General features: G+C 32.6%; 1 protein-coding gene across 1 annotated transcript; it reads left to right on the top strand.

Moving 5' to 3' along the window:
* Positions 1-802: 802 nt before the first annotated feature.
* Positions 803-1492, top strand: LOC133692962 (uncharacterized). Its single transcript, XM_062114146.1, has one exon. The coding sequence runs from the start codon at positions 982-984 to the stop codon at positions 1300-1302; it is 321 nt and encodes a 106-aa protein (XP_061970130.1). The 5' UTR covers positions 803-981; the 3' UTR covers positions 1303-1492.
* The last annotated feature ends 9851 nt before the right edge of the window (positions 1493-11343 follow it).

Below are 11343 nucleotides of genomic sequence, written 5' to 3'. Positions count from 1 at the left end.
TCACAATTCACAAAGGCGTATTGATTCTTAAATGGGATCCAAATTCCATCTCCTAAATAATGCATTAATGTTGTCTATTGCCTAGTCTTTTATCGTATATATCCCTATGAAACATCACTTACATTGTTGGCCCACATATTGAGATAATGTTTGGTGGAGTTATTTTTAAAATATTTTTTTATCTTTTAAAAATTATTTTTAAAATAATATATTTCTTTTATCGTTTATAAATGGCATATATTTTTTTTTTAAAACAATCTTAATAAAATAATTTTAAATAAAATAACTCAAATTTTAAACAAACATGCTGCCAGCCAAAGAGTTTCCAAACAAGAGGATTAATTACTAGTAATATATAGACTCACAAATACGACGAGAAACTCTTAAATAATTAATTAATATTATCTTATTAAACACGAGACGATACGTTTCCTCTATCACATGCTTGATTACACACAACTTCATTAATTGCTTCTGAAGCAAAGGTGATTCACTCGCCCTTCTTGCTATTCCTTGTCGTCGAACTTATTCGCTATGCAAGTCAAAGGATCCATGCTCGAGCAAATTAAGTGTAATTCCCATAAAATGCTTTAAGTTCACCTTTCTATATTATTACATTGGACATGGAGGGGTTAGAAAGCGTACCTAAACCTAATTGTGGGGTTCCGCATAACTAAAATACAAAAGCAAATATTTTGTAAATAATTAGGCAACTCTGTCGGCATGTTGGCCTAGCTAGACCCCCCAAAAATAGGAAAAAATAAAAAATAATAACACAAGTGAAAGGGCCTTGAAAGGCACTCCTACCCTTTGTGACAAACACTAGCACTAACACCACCACCACCACCAAACTGCCATTATCGAAAAAGCAGCCTTAAAAGCTGGCCTTGCAATCCTTCTCTTCACAAAAATTTGTTTCTCATAAACATCTAAACACCATAGCTACAAGGATTCTTAGCATCAAAACTAGCGATAATTAAGATGTGGCACAAGCTGGCCAGGTTGAGGAGGAACGTGCAAAATATTAGGAAAAGCCCACGAGTAGCCGATGAGAGCATGTTTGGAGGCATGAATGGAGCCGAGTTTCCAATCCTTGTGCGTGATATGAACAGAGAACAAAGGTGGAATAGTCTTTCTGCTCTATTCAGAATTGTTCTTGCACCATTTTCTATTCTTTCTTGCTCCTCACAACCTCATGTCAATGGTGCTGATGGTCTTTGGGTGACTGGTGAGTTTGCTCAACTATCAGAGATGAATCATCTCATGGTAAATGACAGCATGCGCTATGCAATCTTGATGTAGACATGTAAGTTGGCATTATTTAATTAGTTGGCTTAGAGGGATTGTATATATGGAATGCAAATTTTGTCCACATGCAGTTCTTGGCTTGGATTTTTAACAAAGTTTTTTTTTTATAGAGAATGTGATCCATGTAATTATATTTTTATTTTGTCATTTAATATGCTAATAGATATTGCTTGTTGGAGGAGAAGTACAGCTATGTATCCTTGCATGAGTAGAGTTTTCGATCCATGATTAATATTGTTATCAGCTGGTCTTGCCATGGCTTCCAGATCAAGTTTTGAGAAGCAATGAGACTCACAAATCCATTTATTAACTTCTCATTATATGGCGTTTTTGTTTATTTGAATAAAACCAGTCATTTTGCAAACGGGCCATTAATTCAAGTACTTTAATTTGTCTAAATTAACCATAACAATTTTAAAGTGTATTTTTTTTAAGAAAAAAATAAATGAAACTGGTAGCTAGTGGAGTTTTTGGTATAGTATCTTATAATAAACAAAAACTTAGTAGTACTGATTCTCTTTTGACAGTCCTTGATTGTGCTTGTTGCGTTAATATTGTATAAGCTGGAATTGTGCTTGCTATCTGGGAAGTAGAAACATAATGGAGATTAGTCTAGCCACATTAATATATATATATATATATATATATATATATATATAGATTCCCTTTTGGAGAAAATCATGCTTTGGGCCAATATATTAAATTGATTTGATAATTATAACTTCTGGGCGTTTAGGTCATGTCAATATCGAAGGGGAAAGTATGATTCTTGGCTCTAACCTTAATTTCTAATCAGAGATATGGGAATAGGTTCCACGGAATACAACTTCCAGGCCACTACTTTATCCGAACCAACCAGTAGTTATGGCCTTTACAACTTCATGGATTCCATGACACCAAGGTTGATAACTACTAAAGATACATAGCAGAAAATGGAGTGATTTTATGGCAGACAATATTATCCTGTCCCTTTCTTGAATGAAACATTGTTTCCACGTCTAAAAAGGAAAAATACATTGTACTCGCTGCACAATATGGGTCCTCTCTTTAATTAAAACATTTTTAACAGTTTTCCTGCCCATTTATCTCTTCTTCGAATATTAATAATATTGGTTGTCGTCTACAAAACATGAAAATGTAATGCTTTTGGAGCAATCATGAGAGGAGCCTAGTGGGATTGTTGGGGTTACGACTTAGCCAAGTTTGTGTCCATGATTTAGTGCGACTTAAGAACAAAATAAACAAGTCAACCTCTCCAACTTGTTGATAATTTTCATAATGGAAACACATATGGTCATGAGCACTAGTGGTGGAGAGAGTGGGTGCGTAGAGAAACCACTAAAAATGGTGGATGAAAATGAAATATCAAATATCTAAAACCATTTGAAACAATAGTAAATTAATTGTACGGGTGGAGTACAAATGATTGGTTTGCGTTAGCTACACTAGTGTTTGTTTATCTAGGTCAAACTTTTATGGTAAAAAATTATTTTAATTCAATAATTTAAACTTTCATGATATAATTTATATTATTTTTTAATATATTCTCTCAAGTAAAAGTTTTTTAAACTTGAAACTTGTACTGATTCATATTACTTTATGTTTGATTTTTTATCAAATAAATAGAGATTGTAATAATTAAACTCGTGACTGCTTGGTTATAAAACTCTGATATCATATTAAAGAATCATCTCAATCCAATAACTTAAACTAAATAAAATTTATATTATTCTTTATCATCTTACTTTTATCTTATTATCATCACTTTTGACGTTTAATCTCAATTTTTCTTATGTAAAAATTCTTATACGCTCGTAACAGGTAGTTATAATTTGTACAGAGCATAGTTTTGAAACCCGGCCCGGCCCGACAGGTCAACCCGGGACTCGACCGACCCGGGGCTGAAACCAGACCGAGTTGAAGAAAAAACCCGATGTAACCCGGCTAACCCGGCGGGCTGACCCGGCGACCTGATTGCAAACCCGTTAACCTTTTTTCTTAAAACGATGTCGTTTTCATTAAAAAAAAAAGAATTGACCCGGCTGACCTGGTCAAAACCTGAAACTCAAGCCTTGAACCGGGCCGACCCGACCACCAGGCTGGATCTTAAAACTATAGTACGCAGGTTGCATTTTGACTTCAGAAAAGGAAAAAATAAATAAAAAGAAGCCTGACCGCCCTGCAGCCACGCTGGGTAGTGAAACAAACAACAAATCCTAATTACAATATGGTTGTAGCAAAAACTATATACCAAATGGCTGTTTTTTGTTTTTTCATAGCTCAGAAGATACAAAAAGAACACCACGGGAACAGGGGAGTAACCCGGGCGAGAGAAAACTATGTAGCTCAAGGGATAAGAGCCTCAAAAGCAAATGAAAGTAACCAAGCAAAAGGGACTCCAGCGAACAGACTACCAAAGAACTGAAACAAATACTGCGAGGTTCACATCCGTGCTGTAAAGTCAGAAGAACGTCTTACTCCTGCTTAGCCAGCAGGTCTGCCATGCTATTAGTGTTGGTGGGAGAGACAACCGGTAGGTTTTGAAACACTCAGGATAAATAAAATAATTTGTTTTATTCCATAAACAACAAACTTATATAAATTATGAATTCTTAAAGTTACCTCTTTTTTTCTTCTTCAGTGTTTCTCTATTTTATTTTCTATAATCAATAATATAAATTTAACTGTCAATTTATACACAAAATAAAAACATGAAAAATTAAAGTTCCATGTGTGAAAGATAATGGCAAATGACAATGTGAAAGTGACTAGTGATTGTGGTTGGTGATTGTCATCCTTGACTTTCTAGAATGAGTTTACTATAACAAATTCCCCATTTAAACTCAATTAAGGGATGTCATTCCAAGTATGATGAATTTTAATATGATAAATGCCTCTCCCTCCAATGGCTTTGTAAAAATATTTGCAACTTGATCATTTGTTTTGCAAGATATCACTTCAACTTCTTTGTTCTTCACATGCTTTTGGATAAAGTGATGACGTTTTACTTCTTTTCATAATACATTGGGTTATTTGCTAATGCAATCGTTGATCGATTATCAATATAATTCTTTGTAGGATTTTCTTAAGGAAATCTTAAATGCTTCAACATTTTCCTTAACCATATTAAATGGCATAGAGTTGAGTTGGCAGCAACATACTCGGTTTCACAACTTGATAACATTACTATCGATTGCTTCTTAAATGACCATGTGAAAGATATATCTCCCATAAAAATAAAAATAAAAAGACAAATCTTATTGTGTTTTTCCTTTCATCCAGGTCTCTTCCCCAATCATTATCTAAGTATCCAATAAGATTGAAGTTTTTACTTGAAGTATAGAACACACCTTCATTCATTGTTCCTTTCATATAGCAGAGAATTCTCTTAGTTGCATTCAAGTGATATTGATCTAGTGTCTCCATATATCTACTAATAAATTATACTTCATAGAGTATATCTGGTCTGGTACATGTTAAGTATCACAAACTTGCTACTAAGCTTTTAAAGTAGGTTGGATCAACATTTCCTACTTTGTTCTTTCTCAATTCAACTCCATTTTCAACTGGAGTTGATACCAAGTTGCAGCTTTCCATCTTGAACTTTTCAAGAATATCTTTGGCATAACCTTTTTGTGATATAAAAATTCTCTCTTCTTTTTGTATTACTTTTAGGCCAAGAAAGTGTGTCATTAGACTAATGTGTATCATCTCAAACTCTTACACCATGCTTTTCTTGAAATCCTCAAATATAGTAGGATTGTTGCTTGTAAAAATCAGATCATCAACATATATGCGTAAATAATCTGCTTTCATTATCTTCTTTCATTACATATATTGCATGTTCATATGGATATTTTTCAAATCAATTTTCTTGAAAATACCTGTCAATTCTGGTATTCCAAGCATGCGGAGCTTGCTTCAAATCATAAAGGGCTTTCTTCAACTTGTATATTTTGCCATGATTATTAGCTTCATCATATCCAAGTGGTTGTTCAACATAGATCTCTTTTTCTAGAAAGCCATAAAGAAATGCTAACTTCACTTCAAGTTGATAGATCTTCCATCTATATTGTGCAACTAGTGAGATCATTAGTCTAATTATCTCTAGCCAGGCTGCAGAAGCAAATACTTCTCCATAGTAAATGCCTTTTCTCTTATTGTAGCCTTTTGCCACTAATCTTCCTTCGTATATTTGTACTTTGTCTTTTATATTCTTTTTTGTCTTATAGACCTATTTGACATCAATTGCTTTCTTGCTTTCTAGTAGATTAGTCAGTTTTCAGATATCATTGTTCTCAATAGTATGTATTTCTTCATCCATTGCTTCTATCCATTTCTCTTTTATTACAGCTTCAATGAAGCTAAGTGGGTCACTATCGACGAAGAAACAAAATAAAGTTGTATCTTTCATGACTTGAGTGGCATCATACAAATCTTCTAAATTTCTCATCCTTTTTGGTTCTTCTGATGAGGATGAGGATGGTGATGATGATGATCCTAATGTTGGTATGTTTCTCTTGATGAATACAGGGAATCTATGTACCGGAGCTTGTGACTCATCTGCTTATATTATTGGACCTTCTATAAGTACTATTAGTACTTCCATTTCATCTTCAATTATCAAATCAATACTGATCCATTTGACTTCTTCTGGATCCTTATTTCATTGTCAAGTTTTATCTTTTTCAAAGATAACATCTTTACTCATAATCACCTTCTTTATGATGGGATTATACTGCTTATATCTCATCCTTCTATCACCATATCCAATAAAGATGCATTTCTTACTTTTATCATTGAGTTTGGTCCTTCTTGCATCTAGGATCTTTGTTTAGGCAACACAACCAAGGACTCGAAGATGAGTAACACTTGGTTTGTGACCACTTCATGCTTCTTCAGAAGTGATAGCTTGCAGACTTTTAGTTGGGCAGCGATTTAGTAGACATACTGCACATGACACAGCTTCAGCTTGGTATTGTTTGGGCAACTTTTTTGCTCTAAAAAGACTACTTGTCATATCAAGAATAGTTTGATTCTTTCTCTTAGCTACATCATTCAACTGTGGTGTATAAGATGGTGTTATGTTATGCCTAATGCCTTGTTGTGTACAAAAGGCTTTAAAGTCATTTGACGTATATTTTCTACCTTGATCATATCTTAGAGTTCTAATGTTACAGCCATTTTGCTTTTCAGTAGTTGCTTTAAAATCTTTAAAGCAATTAAAGACTTATGATTTCCTTTTCAAAAAATATATTCATGTCTTTCTACTATAATCATCAAATAAAGTAAGGAAATACCTATTATGTATAGTTGACATTGACTTTACAAGACCAGTCATATTGGTGTGCACTAACTCAAATGGCTTCTTTATTTTCCAGTTGACCTTTTTAGCAAAACTAGCTCTATGGTTCTTATTGAGGACACAGCTCTCACAAACTTCATCTAGATGATCAATATAGGGCATACCATTGACCATCTTCTTGCTTGTTAGAATTTTTAGACTTGTAAAATTCAATGTTCAAACCTTAGGTGTCAAAGCCACTCTTCATTGTTGGTGATGGTACTCAAACACTTTGTTACATCATATTGAATGTTTAGAGGAAACATCATATTCTTGGACATCTTTACAAAGGCAATTAATCTCTTATTATAGTCCTTGACTATAAGATGACAATCCTTCATGAAAAGAGTATAACCTTTCTTTAAAAGTTGGCCTACACTCAGCATGTTGTGCTTTATGACTAGAATATAGTAAGCATCTACGATGTAGTTATGATCTTACATATGGTTGTTTGCTCTAGAATCTAGATACCAAACATTCTTATTATTCTCGCATAGTCCTTGTTGGAAAAATAATGCAGTTAATCCTCTTATGATGGTATCTTCTTTTGCATAGTTGGTTTGTTTATGTACCTTTGATGGAGCTTTTCTTTGACATTCAGTGTTATAGTGCCCAAACTAATTATAGTTATAATATTGGATATTCCTTTTGTCATGATTATTGTAACCACCTCCTCTTCCTCTTGGAGTAAATGTTTGTTGTCCTCATCCTCCTTTAGTATTATTTCTAACACCTTTTCTTTGAATCTTGTATTCCAAGATCCTCTTCTTTGAAATTGTTGAAATCTTCCTCATCTTTGCTAACTTCTTCCTCGAGTGGTATATCCATTTGTTAAAGTCCCTCCTTATTCATATTTGTCTTCTTTGAGGTAAAATTTTGATTGCGAGGCATGCTTTATTTTCTCATCTCCATTTCTTTTCATAATGTTTTATTCATGGGCTTATAAAAATCCCTATAAACTAATCCATCATCAACTTGTCTACTTATTTGGACTTTTCAATAATGACAACAATAAAATCAAATCTTAGATCTAGGGATCTCAAAATTTCTCAGTATTCCAAGCATTTGTGAGGGCTTCTCTATTTCTTCTCATCTAATTAACTATCATCATAATTCTTATGTGATAATCAAAAATAGATTCTGAAGACTTCATTTTTAATGATTCAAATTCACCTCCCCCAGATTAGAGATGAATCTTCTTGATTCTATCAGCACCTTTGTATTTTTATTACAGAGCCTCTCATATTTTCTTTAAAAAAAATTTAGAAGCAATGATCTCAAATGTGGCTTCATCAAGACCTTGATATATAATGGTCTTAGCTTTGTTGTCTTTCTTTTTATTGGCTTTGAGGACTTACTTATGTGCCTCTTGTGAAGAATCTTCTACTTATTTGGAATATGGCTCATCATAACCATATTCCATAATCTCTATACACTTTTTTGATCCAAAAAATGCCTTCGATAAAATACATCAATTATCATAATTATCTTTGGTCAGCTTCGAGATGTGTGTTAGTGTATTTTTTTTGTATAGTCATTTTATTCTTTGAATGACTATATCACATTCTAGGAGTTGAATTTGACAAAACAAACACTGCAAATGAATCCAAAATGGTCAAAATAATAGGGACTCGGTCTGACTTGGTTGAAAATGAGTCAAAAATAGGTTGAATTGGTTAAAAAAAAAAACAATTCCGGACGTTAGTCAGTTTGCTGGGGTTGAATTAAGAATATTCTTCAGCTGATGGCTTGATGGCTCAACTCGGTGCAGATCATAGCTCAACTAAATAGCTTGGAGGCTCTGGTTATGGCTTGGCTTAAATATGGTGTGCATACACGTTAGTCTTCTTCTTCCTCTGGGCGTGTGGTTGATAGAGGCAAAAGCTTCAAGCAACGCGTGTAGTGCACCTCTTGCTCAGGTTGATTTTTATAGTGTTGAGTTCGTATTGAATAACCCTACATTATGGAATGATTAAAATGTATTTTTGACAACTTTGAAAATTCATAAAGATCTTTGAAAATTGTAAGCTTGGAAGGTATAAAACATTCACTTATCTTGGTAGATGATGTCCATGAGGAATATCTCTAGCCTGTTCTTTCATGTTTTATGGTGTTTTTGAGCATTTATTGCATTATATTGCTTTTAGCTTTGATTTTGATTAATACACAAAATGTCGTTTCTTTTTCTTTGTTTGATCCTATTTAGAGTCGTCTGTTAATGTTGTTGAATGTTTAGAACATACTTGAACGTTTAGATTAAATGTAATAAAGTGATTTGGAAATTTGGCAGGAGGGTTATTGATATTTTTTTCTTAGTTTGTTATTGTGTGTTCTTGGTTCCTAGGCATGGTTTGGATTCTAAGTATTTAAAGAGTTAGTTTTGATTTGAAATTTGATGTTTTTTGTAGGCTGTCATTGAGGATTCAGTTATGAAGTTCAAATTTAATGCATGTTTGTGATGATTTGATTTTTTTTTTGTTAATTCTTTGGATTCAATTATGCTAAGTATTGGTAATGTGGTTTGTGAGGACCAAAAGCAATGTGTTTAGAGGCTTAGAAGGCCAAATCTGGGTTTTGGTACTACTTCTTCAATTTCTAAAAAAAAATTTAGATTCTAGGTTCATGTTCTTTGCATGAAATTTGCCTTAGCCTCTTGTTTTTTAGTTGTTTTAGGTTAATTATTGGCACAGACATATTAACTTGTCATCTTTAGCAAATAATTTAAGGTTAAAATGTATCAATAAAACATATTCATGCATTAAGATTCTAGGGTTCATTCGACTGCCCAAACACATATTGATCAAATCATGACGTTTAAGTGTTAATTGAATAAAATGGATGCTTGATTCTTGATCTATGCATAATTACGAATAAAACATTGACATTGATTGCAAGAAAACTTGTTTGGTTTGTGATTTGTGTTTGCTGGGTTTCGGTTTGAATGTTCATCATGTTCTTCATGTTCTTGGTGTTTGATCTGCTTTTATTATAAAATTTAATGTTTTGTGTTTTTTTGAGTTTTGATTTTTTTTTAATTTAATTGATTGTTTTGCTTTAGTTTCGAGTCAAACCATTGTTTTCGATTCAATTCAGGGTTGAACCAGTATTTTCGAGTTAAACCGATTGGTTTTATTTTGGGTCAGGTACTAAAGTTTTGTTTGGTTCATTACTTTTTTTGTTGAGGTATTTTTTGCCTAAGGGATTGTTTGGCAAACACACCATTAGATCTATTTTGACAGTTTTGTTTTGAATAAATATGTTTTTTTTACCAAACAATCCCTAAATAAATTCCAAACAAATTCTAAGACATTTCAATGACCAATTTAAAATTATTTGTGTCATTTGCTTGTTTTTCAGCAATTTTATTTAATATTGGGGTTATAGACTTATACTATAAGATACTAACCTGGTATTAAAATACTCGTTTTTCATCGAAATCTCAAAATTTTCCACAATTTCTAAAAAAAATTCTCTTTTCAAAAAAAAAACAAAAACAATATGTTTTATTTGGTGTGCTTACGGCCAAGTTTCTCAAAAAATTAAAAAAACATATTTTTGCTTCAAAAAATAAAATATAAAAAATACATGGTATGATTTAGCATTTTTTTTATATACACAAAAATTCAAAAAATATATTTGCATATATTTTTTGAATTTAATAACTAGTTTTATTGAATTCATAAGAACTTGGCCAATATTTTAAAAACCTTAATTTTTTCTAAGAATTAATTGTCAATATTTTGATATAAATATAGGACCTATAAGTAGGCTAGTATTTAAATATTAGGAGTTGACTAGAAAAATCTCATAATTATTTCGAATATTCATCAGTTTTAATTGGAAATATTTTTCACCATGATATACGAGTTGTGGAAAACTCTTTTACTTTTCAAAATAGGTTAATCATGTCAGGGCACCTATATGTATTTTTTCCCACAATAATTTATTTGGGTATACAAGGCTATAATAAATTCAAAATACTAGATTTATTCATGAGCATAAATCTTTGTTTTAAACCATAGATGGACCATCAATTAGGAACCCATCAATACCTTTAAGCTATATCTAGACCATACAATTCAGAGTACCTTAGGTAAGGTGCGCTAGGGGTGTTAATACCTTCCCGAACCACCACAAGTCTTTTATCCTTGAATTTCATATAAGACCAATCCATCGGGGTCTCCTAGTAATTTTGAACCAAACAACTAGGTAGTAACTCCTTGACCTTAACGTCCCACCACGCCACCCGCCCACGTGCAACATGTATTGTTAAAAGGGTTCTAGAAAAACAAATCAAATTCTTCTTTCAATGGACCAAACAAACTAATAGGTTAAAACAAATAATTTTTCATAGAGATGGCCCAAGTCTGAATTTCAGTTGACAAAAATTAATCTTTGGTCGCTCAAAATATTATTTTATAAAGAACCCAAAACCCAAAACTAGGCCCATGTCCGGCCTGAAACCTGAGCATGAGTTGGGTTAGGTCGGACCAACACGCTCGTGTGGAAGGGTTTAAAAACAAAGTCCAATTTGCTTAAGACATTTCCCCTCTAAAAGTTTAGTTATTATTTTGGCCCAATTTTAACTTCTTAACTTTCCATTTTATAAACACCAAGAAAATTTTGTTTCTTTTTATGTGAGATAAAGTTCATTTTGAGAGTTTTGGGTTTCACCAAAATATACCAACCAA

The sequence above is a fragment of the Populus nigra genome, chromosome 4 (assembly GCF_951802175.1).
Source record: "Populus nigra chromosome 4, ddPopNigr1.1, whole genome shotgun sequence".
Classification (NCBI taxonomy): domain Eukaryota; kingdom Viridiplantae; phylum Streptophyta; class Magnoliopsida; order Malpighiales; family Salicaceae; genus Populus; species Populus nigra.
Note: the sequence above shows the minus strand (reverse complement) of the source record. Positions and strands in the feature narration are given on the sequence as shown.